This window comes from Bos indicus, chromosome 16, assembly GCF_029378745.1.
Source record: "Bos indicus isolate NIAB-ARS_2022 breed Sahiwal x Tharparkar chromosome 16, NIAB-ARS_B.indTharparkar_mat_pri_1.0, whole genome shotgun sequence".
In the NCBI taxonomy this organism is placed as follows: Eukaryota; Metazoa; Chordata; class Mammalia; order Artiodactyla; family Bovidae; genus Bos; species Bos indicus.
Genome location: NC_091775.1, coordinates 5,341,877 through 5,364,416, shown reverse-complemented (window position 1 = coordinate 5,364,416; position 22,540 = coordinate 5,341,877). Strand labels below are relative to the sequence as shown.

General features: G+C 37.7%; 1 protein-coding gene across 9 annotated transcripts in view; it reads right to left on the bottom strand.

Annotated features, from left to right (window-relative positions):
• Positions 1–19,574: 19,574 nt before the first annotated feature.
• The window catches only part of CD55 (CD55 molecule (Cromer blood group)), a 28,675-nt gene continuing 25,709 nt past the window's right edge, over positions 19,575–22,540 (bottom strand). For all 9 annotated transcript variants that reach the window (XM_070767884.1, XM_070767886.1, XM_070767887.1 and 6 more), the window contains 2 exons: positions 22,004–22,101; positions 19,575–20,766 (listed from right to left, as the gene is read on the bottom strand). In XM_070767884.1, the coding sequence (XP_070623985.1) occupies positions 22,047–22,101 (55 nt within the window). In that variant the 3' untranslated portion in view covers positions 19,575–20,766; positions 22,004–22,046. The remainder of the gene's footprint in view (positions 20,767–22,003; positions 22,102–22,540) is intronic.

Below are 22,540 nucleotides of genomic sequence, written 5' to 3'. Positions count from 1 at the left end.
CCAAGCCAGGCTTCAGCAGAATGTGACCAAGAACTTCCAGGCGTTGAAGCTGGATTTAGAAAAGGCAGAGGAACCACAGATCAAATTGCCAACATCTGTTGGATCATTGAAAAAGCAAGAGAGTTTCTGAAAAACATCTACTTCTGCTTTATTGATTATGCCAAAGCCTTTGACTGTGTGAATTACGGCAAACTCTGGAAAATTCTGAAAGAGATGGGAATACCAGACCACCTGACCTGCCTCCTGATAAATCTATATGCAGATCAAGAAACAACAGTTAGAACTGGACATGGAACAAAAGGCTGGTTCAAGATTTGGAACGGAGTCCGTCAAGGCTGTGTATTGTCACCCTGCTTTTTCACCTTCTATGCACAGTACATCATGTGAAATGTGGAGCACAAGCTGGAATCAAGATTGCTGGGAGAAATATCAATAACCTCAGATATGCAGATGATGCCACCCTTATGGCAGAAAGCAAAGAACTAAAGAGCCTCTTGATGAAAGTGAAAGAGAAGAGCAAAAAAGCTGACTTAAAACTCAACATTCAGAAAACTAAGATTATGGCATCCAGTCCCATCACTTCATGGCAAATAGTTGGGGAAACAATGGAAAGAGTGAAAGACTTTATTTTCTTGGGCTCCAAAATCACTGCCAATGGTGACTGCAGCCATGAAATTAAAAGACACTTGCCCCTTGGGGAAAAAGCTATGACAACCTAGACAACATATAAAAAAGCTGAATAGTCATTGGAAGGACTGGTGCTGAAGCTGAAGCTCCAAAATTTTGGCCGCCTGATGCGAAGGACTAACTCATTGGAAAAGACCCTGATTCTGGGCAAGATTGAAGGCAGGAGGAGAAGGGCATGACAGAGGATGAAATGGTTGGATGGCATCACCGACTCAATGGACATGAGTTTGAGCAAGCTCTAGAAGTTGGTGATGGTCAGGGAAGCCTGGCGTGCTGAAGTCCATAGGGTTGCAAAGAGTTGGACATGACTGAGTAACTGAACTGAACTGATGAAAATTTATAACTCTGGATTTTTGCCAAATTTTACATAAGGGTTCTCAGGGGAGGCTAAAATTTGGAACAGAAAGAGTAGGGAATGATATTTGGGTCACCATACCTGAGTTCTCATGAGGGGAAAGTAATATGTGGTCCCTTTCCAATATAAACGATAGAATGTGTTAGGCTTCTGGAAAAAGGGATTCCTAACTAGTTTTTAGTATTTTCTACAGTCATTGGTTAACATCCACACAAATTGAGGAGCAATTTCAAAAAAAAAAAAAAAAAAACACACACACACATTAAAGGATTAAGAGGATATATTCATGGAGTTCTCCAATAAGTAGGGCTCCCAAATGAAAGAAGTTGATCCATATAGCAGTCCCTTGATAGCTTTGTCACAGTCTATCAGTAAGTGAGTATGATTATTAAATTAACACACAAAATTGGCACATAATACTTGTGTTAAAGGCTTGAGCTATATTTTTACCAGTGCTGTAAAATCTAGCAGACAGATAAAATTAGCAGACAGATAGAAAGGCAAAGGTCAGAAAATACAGGCCTTGTTTGCAGGGCAGGTGAAGTTATCCTGAGTTCGGGTCTGGCTCATGTTTCTCCAGCTAAAAATTTCTTAATTGCTTTCTTCATATTTTTCCTTTAATTGGCATATCCATGAATGTTAAGGCATGAATGACAATCCACATTACAGTCAGGCTTTCAAGAATAATCTATTCATGAAAATAACACCAGCTTAATGATAAGTATTTCCATTTTTTCCTGTCAGGGGATTATCACTAACATGCTATTGTCTTTCCCCGCATAATCATATCAGCAGGCATGGGAGGGCTGTTAGGTTGCTTCACCCAGACTTTAGCTCCAGTTGCAAGCATTTCACTTATGGACCCAAACTGGCCATCACTCCTCACTGTTAGTAAGATGAGAGATATTCTTTTTCATGCTTTGCCAATTACACATGGAAGAATCAGCAATTCAGCAATTCCATCCCGTTTACTGAAGCTTCCTTTGTTGCTCAGCAGTAAAGAACCCGCTTGCCAATGCAGGAGATGTGGGTTTGATCCCTAGGTCAGGAAGATCCACTGGAGAAGGAAAGGGCAACTCACTTTAATATTCTTACCTGGGAAATCCCATGGACAGAGGATCCTCGCAGTTACAGAACATGGAGTTGCAAAGAATTGGACACAACTTAGTGACTGAACAACAACAAATCATGTCTATTGATAAATAGATCATCCTTTTTTTTCCTTTTGTAAAATTACCCATATTTCTCCTTGGCAGTCTGGGTCTATAACTCCCTCACAGACATAGACCCCTTTTAAAGCTAAACTGGAATGTTCTCTAATTAATCCAAGGTGTCCAGGAGACATCTTAATTCCAACACTTGAAATAATACATATCAATCTTTTAGTAAGTCTATATTCAGATATAGAGTACAAATCCAGTTCAGAAGCCTCAGGAGTAGCTCAGAAAAGAGCTGCTGCTCCTAGACTGATTTCCCAATACTCAACTGTTTCAGGTTGGAAGTCTATTTTATGAATTTGTAAGTTTGGAATAGTCATTCTCAAAGGAGTTTCTGATTCTCCTATAGGTCTATTATTTAAAATTTGGGGGCAGTAATAAAGTTAGTCTTCCAATTTTTGTAAGAGCCCTCTCCAAGTGTAATTAACTTCTGTTTATGCAAACTATTCATTCTTTCAATCAAGCCAGCAGCTTGATAACAATAAGAAATATGAAAAATCCGTTGTATATTATGTTTCTGAGCAAATTCTTGTATTAATTTACCTTTAAAATGTGATCCACTGCTACACTGACTTTGAAGTAGAACACCATAATATAAATTAATTATATTAGTCTGATTAACTTTCCCAAAAGACATGGCCACTAAATATCCAGAATTGGTGTCCACAGCAGTACATACATATTGGCATATTTTATCTCAAATCAATGAACCGATATAATTAATTTGCCATATGTGCCCAGGCAGCTTGTCACGTGTCAATTGTCCTTTGACTAATTGTGGCAAGCTCCTGTTTAATATGTTAAAAAATTGGACATTGTGAAATAACAGATTTAATGAGATCCATAGTTAAAGAAATACCTTGATTCTGAGCCTACCCATATGTTGCGTTTTCTCTCAGATGGCCACATTTTTGGTGTGCCCCAAAAGTCAAGCCTTTTAAGTCACTGGAGTCTGGATTGACTTCTACTGCTTGGTTAATGTTTGTTTACCTGTAATAGAGTTATGCCATTATTTTTTAGAATTTGGAACACTGTGAGCATCTACAAGAAGACCGAAACTTTAATAGTTTGAACAATTTCCCGAAGGTCAGACCATAACTTATTTCTACATAGCTCCTTGGAGTGAATTTGTCAGTTATTCTTTAGCCATAGGGGAAACCAGGTCCAAATCATTGGCTTCCAATCAAGAATCTGTGAATAGATGTCATTCAGATAAATTCTCTTGCTTTAATACCTGATAAATAGATGTGCATGTGTGCTAAGTTGCTTCAGTCACATCCCACTCTGTGTGATCCTATGGACAGTCACTTGCCAGGCTCCTCAATCCATGGGATTATCATCTTGGAAAATCAGCTACTTTTAACTTCCCCAGTTCAGTTCAGTCACTTAGTCGTGTCTGACACTTTGCGACCCCATAGACCACAGAACGCCAGGCTTCCCTGTCCATTACCAACACCTGGAGCTTACTCAAACTCATGTCCATAGAGTCAGTGATGCCATCCAACCATCTTATCCTCTGTCGTCCCCTTCTCCTCCTGCTTTCAATCTTTCCCAGCATCAGGGTCTTTTCCAATGAGTCAGTTCTTCGCATTAGGTGGCCAAAGTATTGGAGTTTCAGCTTCAGCGTCAGTCCTTCCAAAGAATATTCAGGACTGATTTCCTTAGGATGAACTGGTTAGATAACCTTGCAGTCCAAGGGACTCTCAAGAGTCTTCTCCAACATGACAGTTCAAAAGCAAAAATTCTTCAGTGCGAGACTTTCTTTCTAGTCCATCTCTCACATCCATATGACTACTGGAAAAACCATAGCTTTGACTAAATGGACATTTGTTGGCTAAGTAATGTCTCTGCTTTTTAATATGCTGTCTAGGTTGGTCATAGCTTTTCCTCCAAGCAACAAAGGTCTTTTAATTTCATGGCTGCAATCACCACCTGAAGTGATTGTGGAACCCAAGACAAAAGTCTCTCACTGTTTCCATCATTTCCATCTATTTGCCATGAAGTGATGGGACCAGGGGCCATGATCTCTGTTTTCTGAATGTTGAGTTTTAAGCCAACTTTTTCACTCTCCTCTTTCACATTCAGCAAGAGGCTCTTTAGTTCTTCTTTGCTTCCTGCTGTAAGGGTGGTGTCATCTGCATATCTGAGGTTATTGATATTTTTCCTGGCAATCTTGATTCCAGCTTGTGCTTCATCCAGCCCAGAATTTCACATGATGTACTCTGCATAGAAGTTAAATAAGCAGGGTGACAATATACAGCCTTGATGTACTCCTTTCCCGATTTGGAACCAGTCTGCTGTTCCATGTGCAGTTCTAGCTGTTGCTTCTTGACCTGCATACAGATTTCTCAGGAGGCAGGTCAGGTGGTCTGGTATTCCCATCTCTTGAAGAATTTTCCACAGTTTGTTGTGATCCACACAGTCAAAGGCTTTGGCATAGTCAATAAAACAGAAGTAGATGTTTTTCTGGACTTCTCTTGCTTTTTTAATGATGCAATGGATGTTAGCAATTTGATCTCTGCTTCTTCTGTATTTTCTAAATCCAGCTTGAACATCTGTAAGTTCATGGTTCATGTACTGTTGAAACCTGGCTTGGAGAATTTTGAGGATTACTTTACTAGTACGTGAGATGAGTGCAGTTGTGTGGTTGCTGGGAGCCAGCGTGAGGAACTCCGCCCGTGGCAAAAGTCATGAGGAAGGAGGCTTGGCATACACAAAGGCAGAATCGAGCCTCAGGAGTCCCCCTGGAAATTCTCGAGCATCTACCCTCAAAACCAGAGTCTGCCTACTTTACTGCTTTGTGCTCTCACCTACACCTCTGACTTAACGGGGGGCTGTCCCCCACCACCTCTCTCTGAAAAAGAGTTAACTTACAGCTCCAGTTAATAAAGTTCCTGGGTGTGACAAGAGTGTTTCAACCTACAAACTCCTTTGGAAGTCCTCTAGCCTGCCTGAACAGGTTCTTCCGGCCACGTGTGATTGTTCACAGCCTCCCAACCGTGAGAGGCATGAGATGTTCTAAATTGTCTAACTACAGATTCCTTTGAGCAGTTAAAAGATTGATTAGAAATTGTATTGGTGAAGGGTTTTTCATTTGTTGGGCCAATGTTTGCTGCTAAGTTTCTATATCCCTTACCTACTGTGTCCCTGGCAGTGTATTGATTAATATAATTGGTGTATAGGAATGTAAGTAGTAGCTTTAATGTTTGTAACCTTGGACCCTTGAGTTAATTCTTTTCTTGTTATAGCCCACCACACCTTTGCCCTATAGGAATGCAACTTTATCTAATGCTTTTGGAGGATGGCACCTGACTTTAGAATAATCACCTTGAAAGAAAAATAAGTTTTCTGAAGAAAGGGTCATAAAATGTTAACAGGCCTCCTGGCCAGAAGATGATGTAAATCACCTAAACTTTTGCATATGATAAGTTTGCAGGAAGAAAGCCTGGTTTACTGCTGACTCTACCCCTTCCCCCTTTATCCTCTATGCATAACTTAAGGTATAAAAACTACTTTGGAAAATAAAGTGCGGGCCTTGTTCAACGAAGCTTGGTCTCCCCATGTCGTTCTTTCTCTCACCTTCTGGCTGAATTCCCATCTGGAGCATGGAGGCTTGTCAAGCCTACTAATTATGCCTGGGCTTCTAAGATCTGACCAGGGAGGCCTTAGTGTCTCCTCTCCTTCGGAAGAACAGGAGGACACCTGTGGCCTATGTAGGTGACGCAAATTCCTTGTGTTGGAATTTTATTAGCTTTCCATGTAAACCAAGTTATTCAGCCTCTTTTCTTCACTAAATTTCTTCACTGAGCTATCCCTATTTAACCACTCTTTATATGTTTAATTCTATTGTATCCTGATCGCCAAAGCTGGTCTCCCCTTCGAATTCCCTGGATCCACCGGGGCTGGATCCTGGTATGTGGTAGTTTGAGCATTCTTTGTCATTGCCTTTCTTTGGGATTGGAATGAAAACTGACCTTTTCCAGTCCTGTGGCCACTGCTGAGTTTTCCAAATTTGCTGGCATATTGAGTGCAGCACTTTCACAGCATCGTCTTTTAGGATTTGAAATAGCTCTGTTGGAATTCCACCACCTCCACTAGCTTTGTTTGTAGTGAGGCTTCCTAAGGCCCACTTGACTTCACATTGCAGGATGTCTGTCTCTAGGTGAGTGATCACACCTTCGTTTGTTATCAGGGTCATTCAGATCTTTTTTCTACAGTTCTTCTGTGTATTCTTGCCACCTCTTCTTAATATCTTCTGCTTCTTTTATGTCCATACCATTTCTGTTTTTTATTGTGCCCACTTTGCATGAAGTGTTCTGTTGGTATCTCTAATTTTCTTGAAGAGACCTCTAGTCTTTCCCATTATATTATTGTCCTTTATTTCTTTGCATTGACCACTGAGGAAGGCTTTCTCATCTCATCTTGCTATTCTTTGGAATTCTGCATTCAGATGGGTATATCTTTCCTTTTCTTCTTTGCCTTTAGTGTCTCTTCTTTTCTCAGCTATTTGTAAGGCCTCCTCAGGCAACTTTTTGCATTTACCTTCCCCAGTAGTTGTTAGCAATTTAGTAGCCACTGAATTATATGCCACCGCTTTCCAATAGTGAGTGGATCCTATATATTTAGCTGATCCATCAGTGAACAATGCATACAATTTTTCCTGTATAGTTCAAGTGTCAAAGCGCTTTCCCCATTTTACAAGGGACACAGTTATCACTAGTTTAATTATAACCTCTTGCTTGAGTCATTCAGTTGAAATTTCAGAAATCTTTTCATATAAGGCAGTGAACTCATATGGCCATGGTTTGGCTTAGTGCTGAATATACCATTTCAATTTTATTATGCTGGACTCCTAGGTTTGCCCAATCCTGTAGATGCTGGGAAAATTTGTACCCATTGCATGATTGGCACTTGAGGCCTTAATATTACAGTATGATCTATAGTAAATTGTTCCATATCAATCAAAGCCCAATAATAAGCCAATTACTGTTTTTCAAAGGTAGTGTAATTTCTTCTGGCCTCTGGAAATTTCCCTACTCCAGAAGCCCAAAGGTATTCTTTTGCCTTGCTGCTTTTGCCATAAACATATATAATTTTGCCAATTAACATATATAATTGTATGTTCCTTGGTTGTAGCTCATGAGGTAACTAATTTCTATCCAAAGAGAGAGAAACTATCTGGGTAGTGAATCCTAGTCAACATAGATCTCAATTAACAAAACTAGAATTTTTATTCAGTGAAGCATAAAAAATGTTTTGTGAGGGTGTTAACCTTGCTGCCAGGGAAGGTTTTATCTCTTCAACTTAAAAAATGAGATTTGGATAGCAGCTGCTATCCAAAAGTCTACAAGCAATAAATGCTGGAGAGGGTGTGGAGAAAAGGGAATTCTCTTACACTGTTGGTGGGAATGCAAACTAGTACAGCCACTATGGAGAACAGTGTGGAGATTCCTTAAAAAACTGGAAATAGAACTGCCTTATGACCCAGCAATCCCACTACTGGGCATACACACCAAGGAAACCAGAATTGAAAGAGACATGTGTACCCAATATTCATCGCAGCATTGTTTATAATATCCAGGACATGGAAGCAACCTAGATGTCTGTCGGCAGATGAATAGATGAGAAAGCAGTGGTACATATGCACAGTGGAGTATTATGCAGCCATTAAAAAGAATACATTTGAATCAGTTCTAATGAGGTGGATGAAACTGGAGCCTATTATACAGAATGAAGCAAGCCAGAAAGAAAAACACCAATACAGTATACTAACGCATATATATGGAATTTAGAAAGATGGTAACAATAACCCTGTATGCGAGATAGCAAAAGAGACACAGATGTATAGAACAGTCTTTTGGACTCTGTGGGAGGCGGGGGGGGGATGATATGGGAGAATGGCATTGAAACATGTATAATATCATATATGAAATGAATCACCAGTCCAGGTTCGATGCATGATACAAGATGCTTGGGGCTGCACTGGGATGACCCAGAGGGATGGTACAGGGAGGGAGGTGGGAGGGGGGGTTCAGGATGGGGAACACATGAACACCCATGACGGATTCATGTTGATGTATAGCAAAACCAGTACAATATTGTAAAGTAATTAGCCTCCAATTAAAATAAATAAATTTATATTAAAAAAAATTTTTAATGAGGTTTGTCAGGGATCTGGGAAAAGCCAAGCAGCCATCTTGGACTTCCCATAACCCTAGCTGTGTGATTTACAGCTATTATTTACCCATTTTAAATTCCTTGATTTAGGAGTAGACTGTTGCCATATCTTATGGACCATCAGGATAGTGGAAGTCTGACAATGAGTGGTTAATTTTTTGTGGAAGCAGAACAAGCTTTATCTATGTGTGCCACAATCTTCATAGATCATTGTGAAATAATATTTACTTTACCAAAGTAACAAAAGATTCTAAAAACAAATGTAAATTACTTAAAGGTGAAGAAATATGCATAGTCTGTTATCAAAAGCCACATTCCAAGAAAACGTTGTTCTCTTAACAAAGAGAGAAAGCCAAATTCCAGTCTGATACCAGCTTACTGTTGATAACAGAATTTTATTTATCTAGTTAAATTTTAATTTAATCTTAAAAAGTCTTTTCTATAAATCTTGAAGAGGCAGGTTTTTTTGTTAAGGCATTAGAATGAAACCATAGCTCTCTATAATGACAAAAAGGTTTAAGAAGGCATGTTTAAAGTCTGATGACAATGCAATTGACAAAGTAACTTGGTTACTGCTGTGACATGTAATACTTTAAGATAGTAACTGGAATTATGACTGATAATATTTTACCAGGACGTATCAGATCTTCATGAATTCTATATAATTTCCAGAATGTCCATATTAGTACCATTTACCATACAATGCAACCTGAGAAGATTTATTACTTATTAACAATACTTCCCATGTACCTTTAACCTACCAAATGAACCTAATTAGCTTTATATTTTTCTTTGGGATGCCTCAGGAGCCCTCTGAAGCATCTCAAAGATAGCTAGAGGTCAAAAGAATTTCATTTGAATTTGATTTTAGGAAGTTGGTCAAAAATATTAAAGGCTTTAGAAAACTCAGTCAGATAAGACCATAGGTCACTATGAAACAATAGTTATTCACTCAGCCAAAGTAATAATAACAGATTTCAAAAGCAAATATAGGTCACTTAAGACGTTGTTAGTTGTTGGTTTAGTCACTAAGTCATGTCTGACCCCAAGAACAGTAGCCTGCAAGATTCCTCTGTCAATGGGATTTCCCAGGCAAGAATACTGGAGTGGGTTGCCATTTCCTTCTCCAGGGGACCTTCCCAACCCAGGGATTGAACCCTTGTCTCCTGCATTGGCAGGTGTTTTCTTCACCGCTGAGTCACCAGGAAGGCCCCTTTTAAGAGGTAAAGAAACTTAAAATGTGTTATCAAAGGCTGTACAACATCCCAAGAAAAACTTGTACGATGCATAAAACTCTTTTTTCAGAGTCCACTTTTCACAAAACTTTCTTATCACTTTTTATATTCATTATTTTATGTTCCCACTCAAAAATAGACACTTATAAGTAAGACCTACTTCCTTTTCTCTTAACTAAATGCAATTTTATTCCTCATACTTTCTTTACTAAAGTATTCCTACTTCCCTTAAGCAACTATGAACTGTCCTTTATATTAGCATTCTGTAGATTGGTGAACATAAATACCAGTGATGATTTTTTAAATGTTTGCTTTCTTATAGAGAACATCTCAGGATGGTACCAAACATTCACTGACAGGTTTAATGTAAGAGGAAGCCAGTGTTCAGCAATTAGCTTCAGTATCTTATATGGGAGTGGCTTAGCTATTTAATAAACTTCCATCACTCAATTTAGCACAGCCCTAGCAATTTAAGTTACCAACATTTGCAGAAACTATTTTAGGCAGACATTCCTAAAGCATAATTATTCTTAATAGATATCTAAAAGCTCTTAGATGCTTGGATGTTTAGAAGAATTGATGCTTTTTGACTGTGGTGTTGAAGAAGATGCTTGAGAGTCCCTTGGATTGCAAGGAGATCAAACAGTCAATCTTAAAGGAAATCAGTCCTGAATATTCATTGGAAGGACTGATACTGAAGCTGAAACTCCAATAATTTGACCACCTGATGCAAAGAACAGACTCACTGGAAAAGCCCCAATGCCAGCAAAGATTGAAGGCAGGAGGAGAAGGTGACAACAGAAAACAAGATGATTGGATGGCATTACCAACTCAGTGGGCATGAGTCTGAGCAAGCTCTGGTAGATGGTGATGGACAGGGAGGCCTGGTGTGCTGCAGTCCATGGGGTCTCAAAGAGTCAGACATGACTGAGTGACTGAACTGAACTGAAAAGCTCTTACTTACATTTTCTTTCCTTAAAAGATAATATTGAGTTACTTTCTAAAGTGGATTCAATACCTGGCTCAAATGTGGAATATGCTGTTGCCAGAAACCAAATAGCCCTAGAAATTTTTGAGCCTCCCTTCTTGCCTGGTAAGTTGTAAATTTCATTATATTTTGTTTAGCCTTAGGTAAAATCTCTCTATGTCCTTTAGCCCATTTTATTCCCCAAAGCTTTACAGTTTGGGCAGGTCCCTGGATTTTGGAGAGATTGATCTCCTATCCCAAGAGTTGGGGTTCCGATCTACCTCTGCTTTAGCTATTGCCAATGATTTTTCTTTCAGTTTTTTTTTTTTTTTTTTTTGCTAACCTTGCCAAACTGCTTTCCATATTTAACTTGTGCAATCTTTACAGAGAGGCCTTTTTGGCTACTGACTGATGGAGACTCAGTCAGCTAAAATGCAATTTTGACTTTGTAACATGGACAATCATCCTTGCAAGTCACATAACTCTTCCTCTAATTTTAATTTATCTTCAACCAATTTTAATTTGGTTTCATATATCTTACATTAGGCAGAGAAGAGGATCCAGCCTCTTGGACCCAGCAAGCTACAGTCTTGTCCTTTCTCAATTGGCATAAGCCACAACCATTCCATATAACTTAAGGTTTGGCCCACTTTAATTTGGGGTCCCAGTTCTCACACAATCCAGTGATATGTCCCTTTCAGTAGCTAACGAGCAGTAAGGCAAACCTTCTCATCTGGGAATAAAAACTTGGTTAGTCTTAACTTCTTTCTTTTTACAGAGTGGCATTTTATTAACAAATCCTGCTCATAGCACCAATTTATGTTTTGCTGAAGTTTTTACTTTCATTTTAGATTTGAAGAATTTATTAACCAAAAAAAAAAAAAATCACAAACAAAATAAATAAATTCAACATTTAATAGAGGGTTCTTTAACTTAACTTCAATATACAAACATTAAAAGAAAAGAAAAATAAAAACAATAAAAAAAGAGTAACAAAACAAACATCAACAGATTGGGCTGACTAATATCCAGACTTAAACAACACACTGGAAATTCCCTTGTTAACAGTAATCTGGAGTTTGAGTTTGGAAAAGATCCAAGTTGGTGTGTCTACTTCATGAGTGAGACTTCAAATTGCAGTTTCAGGGATTCCCACTTATAATCCCAGGCTGCAAACAGATATCAGCATCGGTTTGCATGCAAAAATGCAGCTCTGGTTTTACTTTAACATTTTTACAATGGTGTAAATTTTGGTTTATCTTTTGAGTCATAGGATTTCACTAAACCCTGGGTGCAGTTGGCCAGACCTCCAGGGGCTCAAGAATTCCAAGACCCACTCCCTTTCTTATCTAAAGTGTTGCCTGACTATCTGTCCTAGTGAACAGGCACTGCTGAATCTGCAGTGTCCAGGTAGGTCAGAAACAAGATCAGAGGCCTGTTCTCCTGCTTATGAAACCCAAACAAGGTTCCCTCCATTTTAATCCCCCTAACTGTTCCGACTCATGAAAATGATATATCATTTGTTTAGATGTATAATTTCTTTCAGCAAAGTTTTATAGTTTTCTTCATAGAGTTCTTTCACATTTTTGCAAAATGTATCTCTCAATACTTCATGTTTTGGATGCTACTGGAAATGGAATTGTTTTTAAATTTTCTTTTTCTGATTATTCATTACTGGTACATGAATTATAAAATTATAATTGTCTATGTATTAACACTGTATCCTGTGACCTTACTAAATTCACTTATTCTAGTAGACTCTTTTCTATATACATAATCATACCATTTGCTCATGAAGACAACTTTGCTTCTATCTTTCCAATTCATTGACTTTCACTTCTTTTTATTGCCTTATGGTACTGGTTAAAACTTCATATAAAATACTGAATAGAAGTAGTAGATATCCATGCTTTCTTCCTTTCCTTAGATAGAAAGTAGAAAGTAGGTTTGTTAAAGATGCTCTTAATTAGGTTAACAAATTTCCCTTTTCTTAGTTTTCTGAGAGATTTTATCATGAATTGATGTTGGACTTTTTCAAAATTCTTCTGCACCCATTGAACTGATCTTTTTTTTTTTTTTTCATTTTATTAATATGGTGAATTATACTGAATGATTTTTGGATATTAAATCAACATTTTACTACTGGGATAAAACTGATTTGATTAAGATGCACCATATTCTTTATGTATTGTTAGGTTTGTTAAAATTTTGTTAAGGCTATTTGTGTCTATTTTCATGAGGGATCTTGGTTCATAATTTTCTTTTCTGATGTCTTTGGCCTCATAAAATGAGTTTAGGAATAGTCTCTCTTCCTCTATTTTCTAAAATAATTTGTGTAACATTGGTCTAATTTCTTCCTTAAATGTTAGAATTTACCAGTGAAACCATCTGGGCCTAGAGTTTTCTTTTTTGGAAAGATTTCTAATTGAATTTTTTTTTAAACATAGGGCTATTCAAGTTGTGTATTCTTATTGGGTCAGACTTTATATAATTTGTGTTTTCAACTAATTTATTCATTGTACCTATTTTTTGTTGTTGTTGAACTTATTGGTATAATGTTGAATTTATTGGCATGAAATGAGTATTATCTTATTTTTCTTTTAATGACCAGGCTCTATAGTGAGTGATACATTCTGATACTATGATAGTGGTAATTCTTGTCTTCTCCTTTTATTCTTTATCAGTCAAAATGGAATTTTCTCAGTTGTATTGCTTAAGATTTAACTTTTGATTTCATTGTTTTTTCCCTATTACTTTTTGCTATTCTATCTCAAAGATTTTTGCACTTTATTATTTGCAGGGGGCAGGGAGCAGTATTTGATTTTCATGACCTAGACACTCTGGAAAGAGTACAGGCTATTTTGTATAATGTTCCTTGAACTGCTTTTCTCTGATGCTTTCTCATAAATTGACCTAGATTTTTAAAAGGATTTAAAAGCATTTTTAAAAGGACTACCATGCAAATGATACTGAGCTCTTCCCAAGGTGATTTGTCAGGAGCAACTTCATGTTACTTGTCCTATTGTTGGTAATGTTACCTTTGATCAGTTGATTAACATGGTGTCTGTCAGGTTTCTCTTTCAATCCAGGCTTTTATCCACAACAACTGTCCTGGAATAATTTTGGACAAGACCACCAATAGCCTGTGTATTGTAAACCCAGAAGTTGACTATTAGTCTTTCTTTTCCTTTCTTTGGTTCCCTAGCATATGTTCTCCAACTGATGACTCCCAAACATATCGAGTCTGAACACCTCCTCCAAGCTCCAGATTTGTATTTTTTACTATTCCTACTCCAGAAAGAATGAAGGGATGGAGCCAAAGCAAAAACAATACTCAGCTGTGGATGTGACTGGTGATAGAAGCAAGGTCCAATGCTGTAAAGAGCAATATTGCATAGGAACCTGGAATGTCAGGTCCATGAATCAAGGCAAATTGGAAGTGGTCAAACAAGAGATGGCAAGAGTGAATGTTGACAGTCTAGGATCAGCAAACTAAAATGGACTGGAATGTGTGATTTTAACTCAGATGACCATTATTTCTACTACTGCAGGCAGGAATTCCTCAGAAGAAATGGAGTAGCCATCATGGTCAACAAAAGAGTCCGAAATGCAGTACTTGGATGCAATCTCAAAAACAACAGAATGATCTCTGTTCGTTTCCAAGGCAAACCATTCAATATCACAGTAATCCAAGTCTATGCCCCAACCAGTAACGCTGAAGAAGCTGAAGTTGAACGGTTCTATGAAGACCTACAAGATCTTTTAGAACTAACACCCCCCAAAAAATGTCCTTTTCATTATAGGGGACTGGAATGCAGAAGTAGGAAGTCAAGAAACACCTGGAGTAACAGGCAAATTTCACCTTGGAATACAGAATGAAACAGGGCAAAGACTAACAGAGTTTTGCCAAGAAAATACACTGGTCATAGCAAACACCCTCTTCCAACAACACAAGAGAAGACTCTACACATGGACATTACCAGATGGTTAATATCAAAATCAGATTGATTATATTCTTTGCAGCCAAAGATTGAGAAGCTCTATACAGTCAACAAAAAAAGACCAGGAGCTGACTGTGGCTCAGATCATGAACTCCTTATTGCCAAATTCAGACTGAAATTGAAGAAAGTAGGGCAAACCACTAGACCATTCAGATATGACCTAAATCAAATCCCTTATGATTATACAGTGGAAATGAGAAACAGATTTAAGGGCCTAGATCTGATAGATAGACTGCCTGATGAACTATGGACGGAGGTTCGTGACATTGTACAGGAGACAGGGATCAAGACCATCCCCATGGAAAATAAATGCAAAAAAGCAAAATGGCTGTCTAGGGAGGCCTTACAAATAGCTGTGAAAAGAAGAGGAGCAAAAAGCAAAGGAGAAAAGGAAAGATAAAAGCATCTGAATGCAGAGTTCCAAAGAATAGCAAGAAGAGATAAGAAAGCAATGCAAAGACTTTCTCAGCGATCAATAGAGGAAAACAACAGAATGGAAAAGACTAGAGATCTCTTCAAGATAATTAGAGATACCAAGGGAACATTTCATGCAAAGATGAGCTCGATAAAGGACAGAAATGGTATGGACCTAACAGAAGCAGAAGATATCAAGAAGAGGTGGCAAGAATACACAGAAGAACTGTACAAAAAAGATCTTCACGACCCAAACAATCACGATGGTGTGATCACTGACCTAGAGCCAGACATCCTGAAATGTGAAGTCAAGTGGGCCTTAGAAAGCATCACTACGGGGGGAAAAAAAAGAAAGAAAGAAAGAAAGGAAGGAAGGAAGCATCACTACGAACAAAGCTAGTGGAGGTGATGGAATTCCAGTTGAGCTATTCCAAATCCTGAAAGATGATTCTGTGAAAGTGCTGCACTCAATATGCCAGCAAATTTGGAAAACTCAGCAGTGGCCACAGGACTGGAAAAGGTCAGTTTTCATTCCAATCCCAAAGAAAGGCAATGACAAAGATTGCTCAAACTACTGCACAATTGCACTCATCTCACATGCTAGTAAAGTATTATTCAAAATTCTCCAAGCCAGGCGTCAGCAATATGTGAACTGTGAACTTCCTGATGTTCAAGCTGGCTTTAGAAAAGGCAGAGGAACCAGAGATCAAATTGCCAACATCTGCTGGATCATGGAAAAAGCAAGAGAGTTCCAGAAAAACATCTATTTCTGCTTTATTGACTATGCCAAAGCCTTTGACTGTGTGGATCCCAATAAACTGTGGAAAATTCTGAAAGAGATGGGAATACCAGACCACCTGACCTGACTCAAGAAATCTGTATGCAGGTCAGGAAGCAACAGTTAGAACTGGACATGGAACAACAGACTGGTTCCAAATAGGAAAAGGAGTACGTCAAGGCTGTATATTGTCACCCTGCTTTTTTAACTTATATGCAGAGTACATCATGAGAAACGCTGGCCTGGAAGAAACACAAACTGGAATCAAGATTGCCAGGAGAAATATCAATAACCTCAGATATGCCGATGACACCACCCTTATAGCAGAAAGTGAAGAGGAATTAAAAAGCCTCTTGATGAAAGTGAAAGTGGAGAGTGAAAAAGTTGGCTTAAAGCTCAACATTCAGAAAACGAAGATCATGGCATTCGGTCCCATCACTTCATGGCAAATAGATGGGGAAACAGTAGAAACAGTATCAGACTTTATTTTTCTGGGCTCCAAAATCACTGCAGATGGTGACTGCAGCCATGAAATTAAAAGACGCTTACTCCTTGGAAGGAAAGTTACGACCAACCTAGATAGCATATTCAAAAGCAGAGACATTACTTTGCCAACAAAGATCCCTCTAGTCAAGGCTATGGCTTTTCCTGTGGTTATGTATGGATATGAGAGTTGGACTGAAGAAGGCTGAGCACCAAAGAATTGATGCTTTTGAACTGTGGTGTTGGAGAAGACTCTTGCGAGTCCCTTGGACTGCAAGGAGATCCAACCAGTCCATTCTGAAGGAGATCAGCCCTGGGATTTCTTTGGAAGGAATTATGCTAAAGCTGAAACTCCAGCACTTGGCCACTTCATGCGAAGAGTTGACTCATTGGAAAAGACTCTGATGCTGGGAGGGATTGGGGGCAGGAGGAGAAGGGGACGACAGAGGATGAGATGGCTGGATGGCATCACTGACCCGATGGACACGAGTCTCAGTGAACTCCGGGAGTTGGTGATGGACAGGGAGGCCTGGCATGCTGAGATTCATGGGGTCGCAAAGAGTAGGACACGACTGAGTGACTGAACTGGACTATTCATACACGTCCACTTTGATGTCTGAAAGGCATCTCAAACTTACCATGTATAAAAACAAACTCCTGATCTGTTACAAAAATCTTTCCTTGCTCAGTAAGTGGCAACCTTCCTTTCTTTTGCTCAGGTTAATAATCTTGGTGTCATCCTTGACTCCTTTTTTTTTTTTTTTCAACTGCACACCTAATCCTTTAAGAAATTCTGCTAACCTTAACTTCAAAATATCCAACTTCAAAAGGTTCACTTCCTGCCCCTACCTCCCCACCCCAGAAACCATCAGGATGCTTGGATTGGAAACTTTTAGATTGTGAGCAACATCTGTCTTCTTTGCTGTTTACAAGGATCTTCTCTCTTCCTGGTTCTGATTCTACCTTCCTTCACACAACTTAGTCTATGATGCAAACACAGAATTTCAGAGAAAAAAACAAAACAAGAAAGAAAACTGTTTTTAAGCTTCTTTACATTTTCTGCTTCCATGTTGTTCCCTGTGGCAAGGAAGATTGAAATTTGGCTAGCTGTTTGAAATTGGGAGAGGAAAAACTACAGGTAAAAAAGTTAACATTTTAGTTAACTACCTAATCAGAGTAAAAAGAATAATTATTTTTTAAAGAATATATGGGAGACCTTAGATGGAAGTAGTGGCAAGGGGAAGCAAGGAAAACACCATGACCTCTGCACACTGAAGCATCTGCAATCTGAAAATAAACCAGCCACCACTGCAGTGGGCTGCAAAGGACTCACCAACCTTAGGGAAGAGGCAGTTTTTAACTTAGGCAAGGGGGTGAAGGGAACAGTCAAAGTGGGTGTGTGGAAAATAAGGCATGTCTACTTTGGGCATTGACTAAAAAACAGTGCCAAGGTGTGATAAGACAAAAATAATTAATGTTCAAATGTTCCAAGAAATTTGATAGCAATTGTGGGTTAAATACTATAAAACACAACTTTCTTGTGGTGAGCAAGTATAATTTCCTATAACAAATAAGCACCAGTCTCAAGAGTAAAAGCAATAATACAATCTTGGCAATTAAAGTATAATATTATAGAAGAGCTTACCTTGGGAAAATATAAAACTATTCACCTTCATGATTACAGGATATAAATTATAAGTCATACAGGAAAATCCCATTATACTTAACATACTTATTTCTATTATTATTTTCTTCGTGTAACTTGTTGTTAGATATTTTTCAGCTTATACCTTTATCTAAGTAATAAGATGTAAAGACTAACTCAGTATAATTTATTGTCAAAGTTTAATGTTTCCCAGTATCTAAAACTCTTGCTACAAACTTGTGACCATTGATTCCAACTTTTAATTTAATCACATCAAAATAAACTAGCCAGAATTTATTATTTTACACTAAACATATGACACACCATAGTCCTCTCTCTAAGCCTTTCCTACTTTGAGCTTGCTACACTGTTTGCAGTCCCCAATCCTGCCATGTGAATCTCATCTATTTGTCCTTTCTCAGTTTGCACAGTCTTGAATGATCCCAGCCCACCACCTAGCAAAAATAGCTTAGGCACTCCTTATATTCTGTACAAGTGTAACACTTATAACTTTACATTCTTTCTCTCAATAAGTGTATGGTTTTGGTCTTCTTTTATGTAGATAAGTCGGTAGATACTGCACAGTCATTTGGTAGCTGCAGCACCTAGCACATGATAACCTGCATGGAGTAGGCTCTTAGGTATTTTTCTGAGTAACTAAATCAGCATTATCCTTGCTACTACCCCAGGAAGCACAGGCTGTCACAGCAGGTAGAGTAGGTTCTCCTATTTAACAAATGAATGAATTAGTAGATAGACATTGGCCTATTTGCAGAACTTCTAAGGAAGTTAAAAGAATTTCCTAATACTAGAAACTATTAGGAAATTACCATTAATCTTGTTAGTTGTGATGATGTGGCTAGTTAGGGAAGAAGTCCTCATTGTTGGAAATACATATTTAAATATTTATAGTGAAATGTCATGATGCTTATGGAATTTATTTTAAAACACTTTAACAACAAATAGATGGGGAAACAATGAAAACAGTAACAAACTTTATTTTCTGGGCTCCAAAATCACTGCAGAAGGTGATTGCAGCCATGAAATTAAAAGACGGTTATTCCTTGGAAGGAAAGTTATGACCAGCCCAGACAGCATATTAAAAAGTAGAGACATTACTTTGGTCAACAAAGGACCATCTAGTCAAGGCTATTGTATTTCCAGTGGTCATGTATGGATGTGAGAGTTAGACTATAAAGAAAGCTGAGCACAGAAGAATTGATGCTTTTGAATTGTGGTGTTGGAGAAGACTCTTAAGAGTCCCTTGGACTGTAGGAGATCCAACCAGTCCATCCAAAAGGAGATCAGTCCTGGGTTTTCATTGGAAGGACTGATGTTGAAGCTAAAACTCCAATACTTTGGCAACCTCATGCAAAGAGCTGACTCATTTGAAAAGACCCTGATGCTGGGAAAGATTGAGGGCAGGAGGAGAAGGGGACAATAGAGGATGAGATGGTTGGATGGCATCACCAACTCAGTGGACATGGGTTTGGGTGAACTCCAGGAGTTGATGATGAACAGGGAGGCTTGGCGTGCTGCGGTTCATGGGGTCACAAAGAGTCAGACACGACTGAGCGACTGAACTGAACTGAACAACAAAGTCAATGAAGCAATGTGACAATATAATTATTGTGAAATTTATTTATGTATATATTCTAGTCTATTCCAACACTTAACATGTAAGTGGCAAGACGACAAGAACATATTAAGAATCTGGAAACTGATGTGATTGCCTTTAGTTAAATCAACAACAAGTAACACATTAAAAGTGATTCTCACTAGGCCAAAGGGCAGCATTCTAAACTCCTATGAAAGGCAGGAAGGGGCTCCCTTATTTATAAATAATTTACACAAGAAAATAAATGTCAAATAATACATGAGACAAAAATGTGGTTATTGCTACTTAGGGAAAATAAATTTTGCTTTACATATCTCCTTGAACTTTTTCTGATATACATGTAAAACATAAATAAATATAAATTAAACTTAATATTACAAAAGAATAAGATTTACAATTTGAATATGAATATCTCACTTCAAAAATATAGCATCTTTTCTTATACTAATATTACAATATCTCTACAGAGTTTTAAAGACATTAAGTCAATCTAAGACAACTTTCACTCTTTCATGGGGGCATTTTTTTAAATAGAAAAAATTGTTCTAACTATCTTACAAATAAGGGGCTAATTCACTATCTGCAATTAATGAAAAAGGAGGAATTATTCCTTCATTATGTATTCTTCCTTTGTCACCAACTAACCCAAGAAACTCAACACTCTTGGATCATCATCATGTTTTTCCTTTAAAAAAATTTGCCAACTAATTCAGGCTCATTTTAGTAGAATAAGAAAAGTAGAAAATGCCCTTTAGTCAAGGAAAATTATTGTATAATGTGTTTTATCTTTTTGACAGTTTTCCTTATAAGAGACTGGTTCATTTGTTTTCAATATCCAATTGTTTTAATTTTTTGTCTTTTATAAATAAAAATAACATTACATATTTGATGAAAAAAAATTCTTTTTTTTCTTCTTTCTCACATTCTAAACATGAACAAATCTCTCCACTTTCCCACACTTTTATGAAAGTAATCACTCTTAATCTTATGAATTGTTCTATTTTCAAGGGTCTTAGGAGTGTTGAGAATGTGATTCCAGGACAGATTCATCTTTCCTTGCTTCGTGGACATTCCTATGCATCTTAAAAACAAGATAATATGCAAAACACTTTCTTCTCAACTTCTTTGGCTCAGTTAGCCATGGTTTCTAGCATTATAAGCAAAATTGTCAATGTTATACACATATGTCCTGAAAGTAAGAAAAAAAAAAGTTAAAACCAAAATTACTTACTGGTTATATATATTCATTTTTTAATTACTATGTGATAAATCATGAACTAGAATAGTTGGTTAATTTGAGGTACAAAAAAAATGCAAAGTTAGTAAGTTATAGAGCATGGACAATCCCACCCAGTATAGTTCCCTGGTGGCTCAGTGGTAAAGAATCTGCCTGCAGTGCAGGAGACCTGGGTTTGATCCCTGGGTTGGAAAGATCCCCTGGAGAACAGCATGGCAACCCAGTCCAGTATTCTTGCCTGGAGAATTTCATGGGCAGAGGAGCCTGGTGGGCTACAGTCCATAGGATTGCAGAGTTGGACACGACTGAAGCAATTAGGCGGCAGCAGCAGCAGATATGAAAGTGTGTTAGTCACTCAGTCATATCCATCTCTTTGTGACCCCATGGACTATAGTCTGCCAGGCTCCTCTGTCCATGTAATTTTCCAGGCAAGAATACTGGAGTGGGTAGCCATTCCCTTCTCCAGGGGTTCTTCCCAACTCAGGGATCAAACCCAGGTCTCCTGTATTGCAGGTGGATTCTTTAAGCAACACCAACTAAAATATGACACTTGAGTTTTTATTTTCTTGTGATTAATTTCCAAGTTAAATTCAACTAAGATACTTTCAGATTAAAAATCAATGAAAAGTCCCTAGAATAGAAGAAAGTTTAATCAAAAGAAGAAGATACCTAGAAAGTTTCACACATACATATTAAGTCAGTTTTGTTTGATAATTTTGACTCAACATAATAGAGATAAGATCTATAAACATGACTTATAAAAGACTCTTTAAAATAGATTTTATATTTCTTAAATATTACAAATGGGAGAAACAAATACAGTATGAGCCAACCATCTCATGACGCACGTAGTCACAATGAAAACATTCCCATTTGTAAGCCCTAATGTATCAATCTTTTGCTTTTTCCAGATTATTTGCAGGATTGTGAACATCCAAACATTTCAATCAACTGAGTAAAAACCACAGAATGAGATAATAGGTAAATTGCTGAAGAGTGGAAGGCTGAAGACATGTCACATTAACAAAGATCAATGTGTTAGTCAATCATTCAACAAAGAAAAACAATTCTAACAATAATAGAGGTTTAAACCTCTATTATCCTTTAATAGTCACAGATAGATACCAAGCCAGTTGTGTTAATGGACATTTTCCAAGACACAGAAATGTAATTTTACTGAACCATATACCTTTTGTAAATTACCAGAGGTCTTACTTCTGCAGCATCACCAGTTACAGTGAATCATGAAACTTAAGTGCTGTGGTGTTCTCATGTGTGTAGTAAGAGCTGAATAGTAGAGAAGGAAAATAGTGATTGGATTATGAAAGTTTAAAGCTCAATTAAAAAGCAACATGGGCATTTGTTTATAATCACATTCTTTTTATAAGCTAAAATGTATCATATATACCAACACTTCTAAAAGATGTAAATAAATCCTTGGACAGGCAAACACAAAAGATCAACAGGTAAGGTACGAGACACCTTCACACGTACTTGCTCTTTCCCCTGTCTCGTTGAAAATTAAATTTTATTAAATCAGCATAAAATTGAGAGAATAACAAAGAATGTATAAAGTTAGCTCTTACTCTCAACAGCTTATACTTTCAAAATAAGGCAAGTGGAGTGTTTTTAAGTGGACATTAAAAAAAAAAAGGCAAATTCTTTCTTAGGGGTTTGCATGAATTTTCTCTCATTCAGAAATAGAAAAATTAGGTTTACAGCAAAA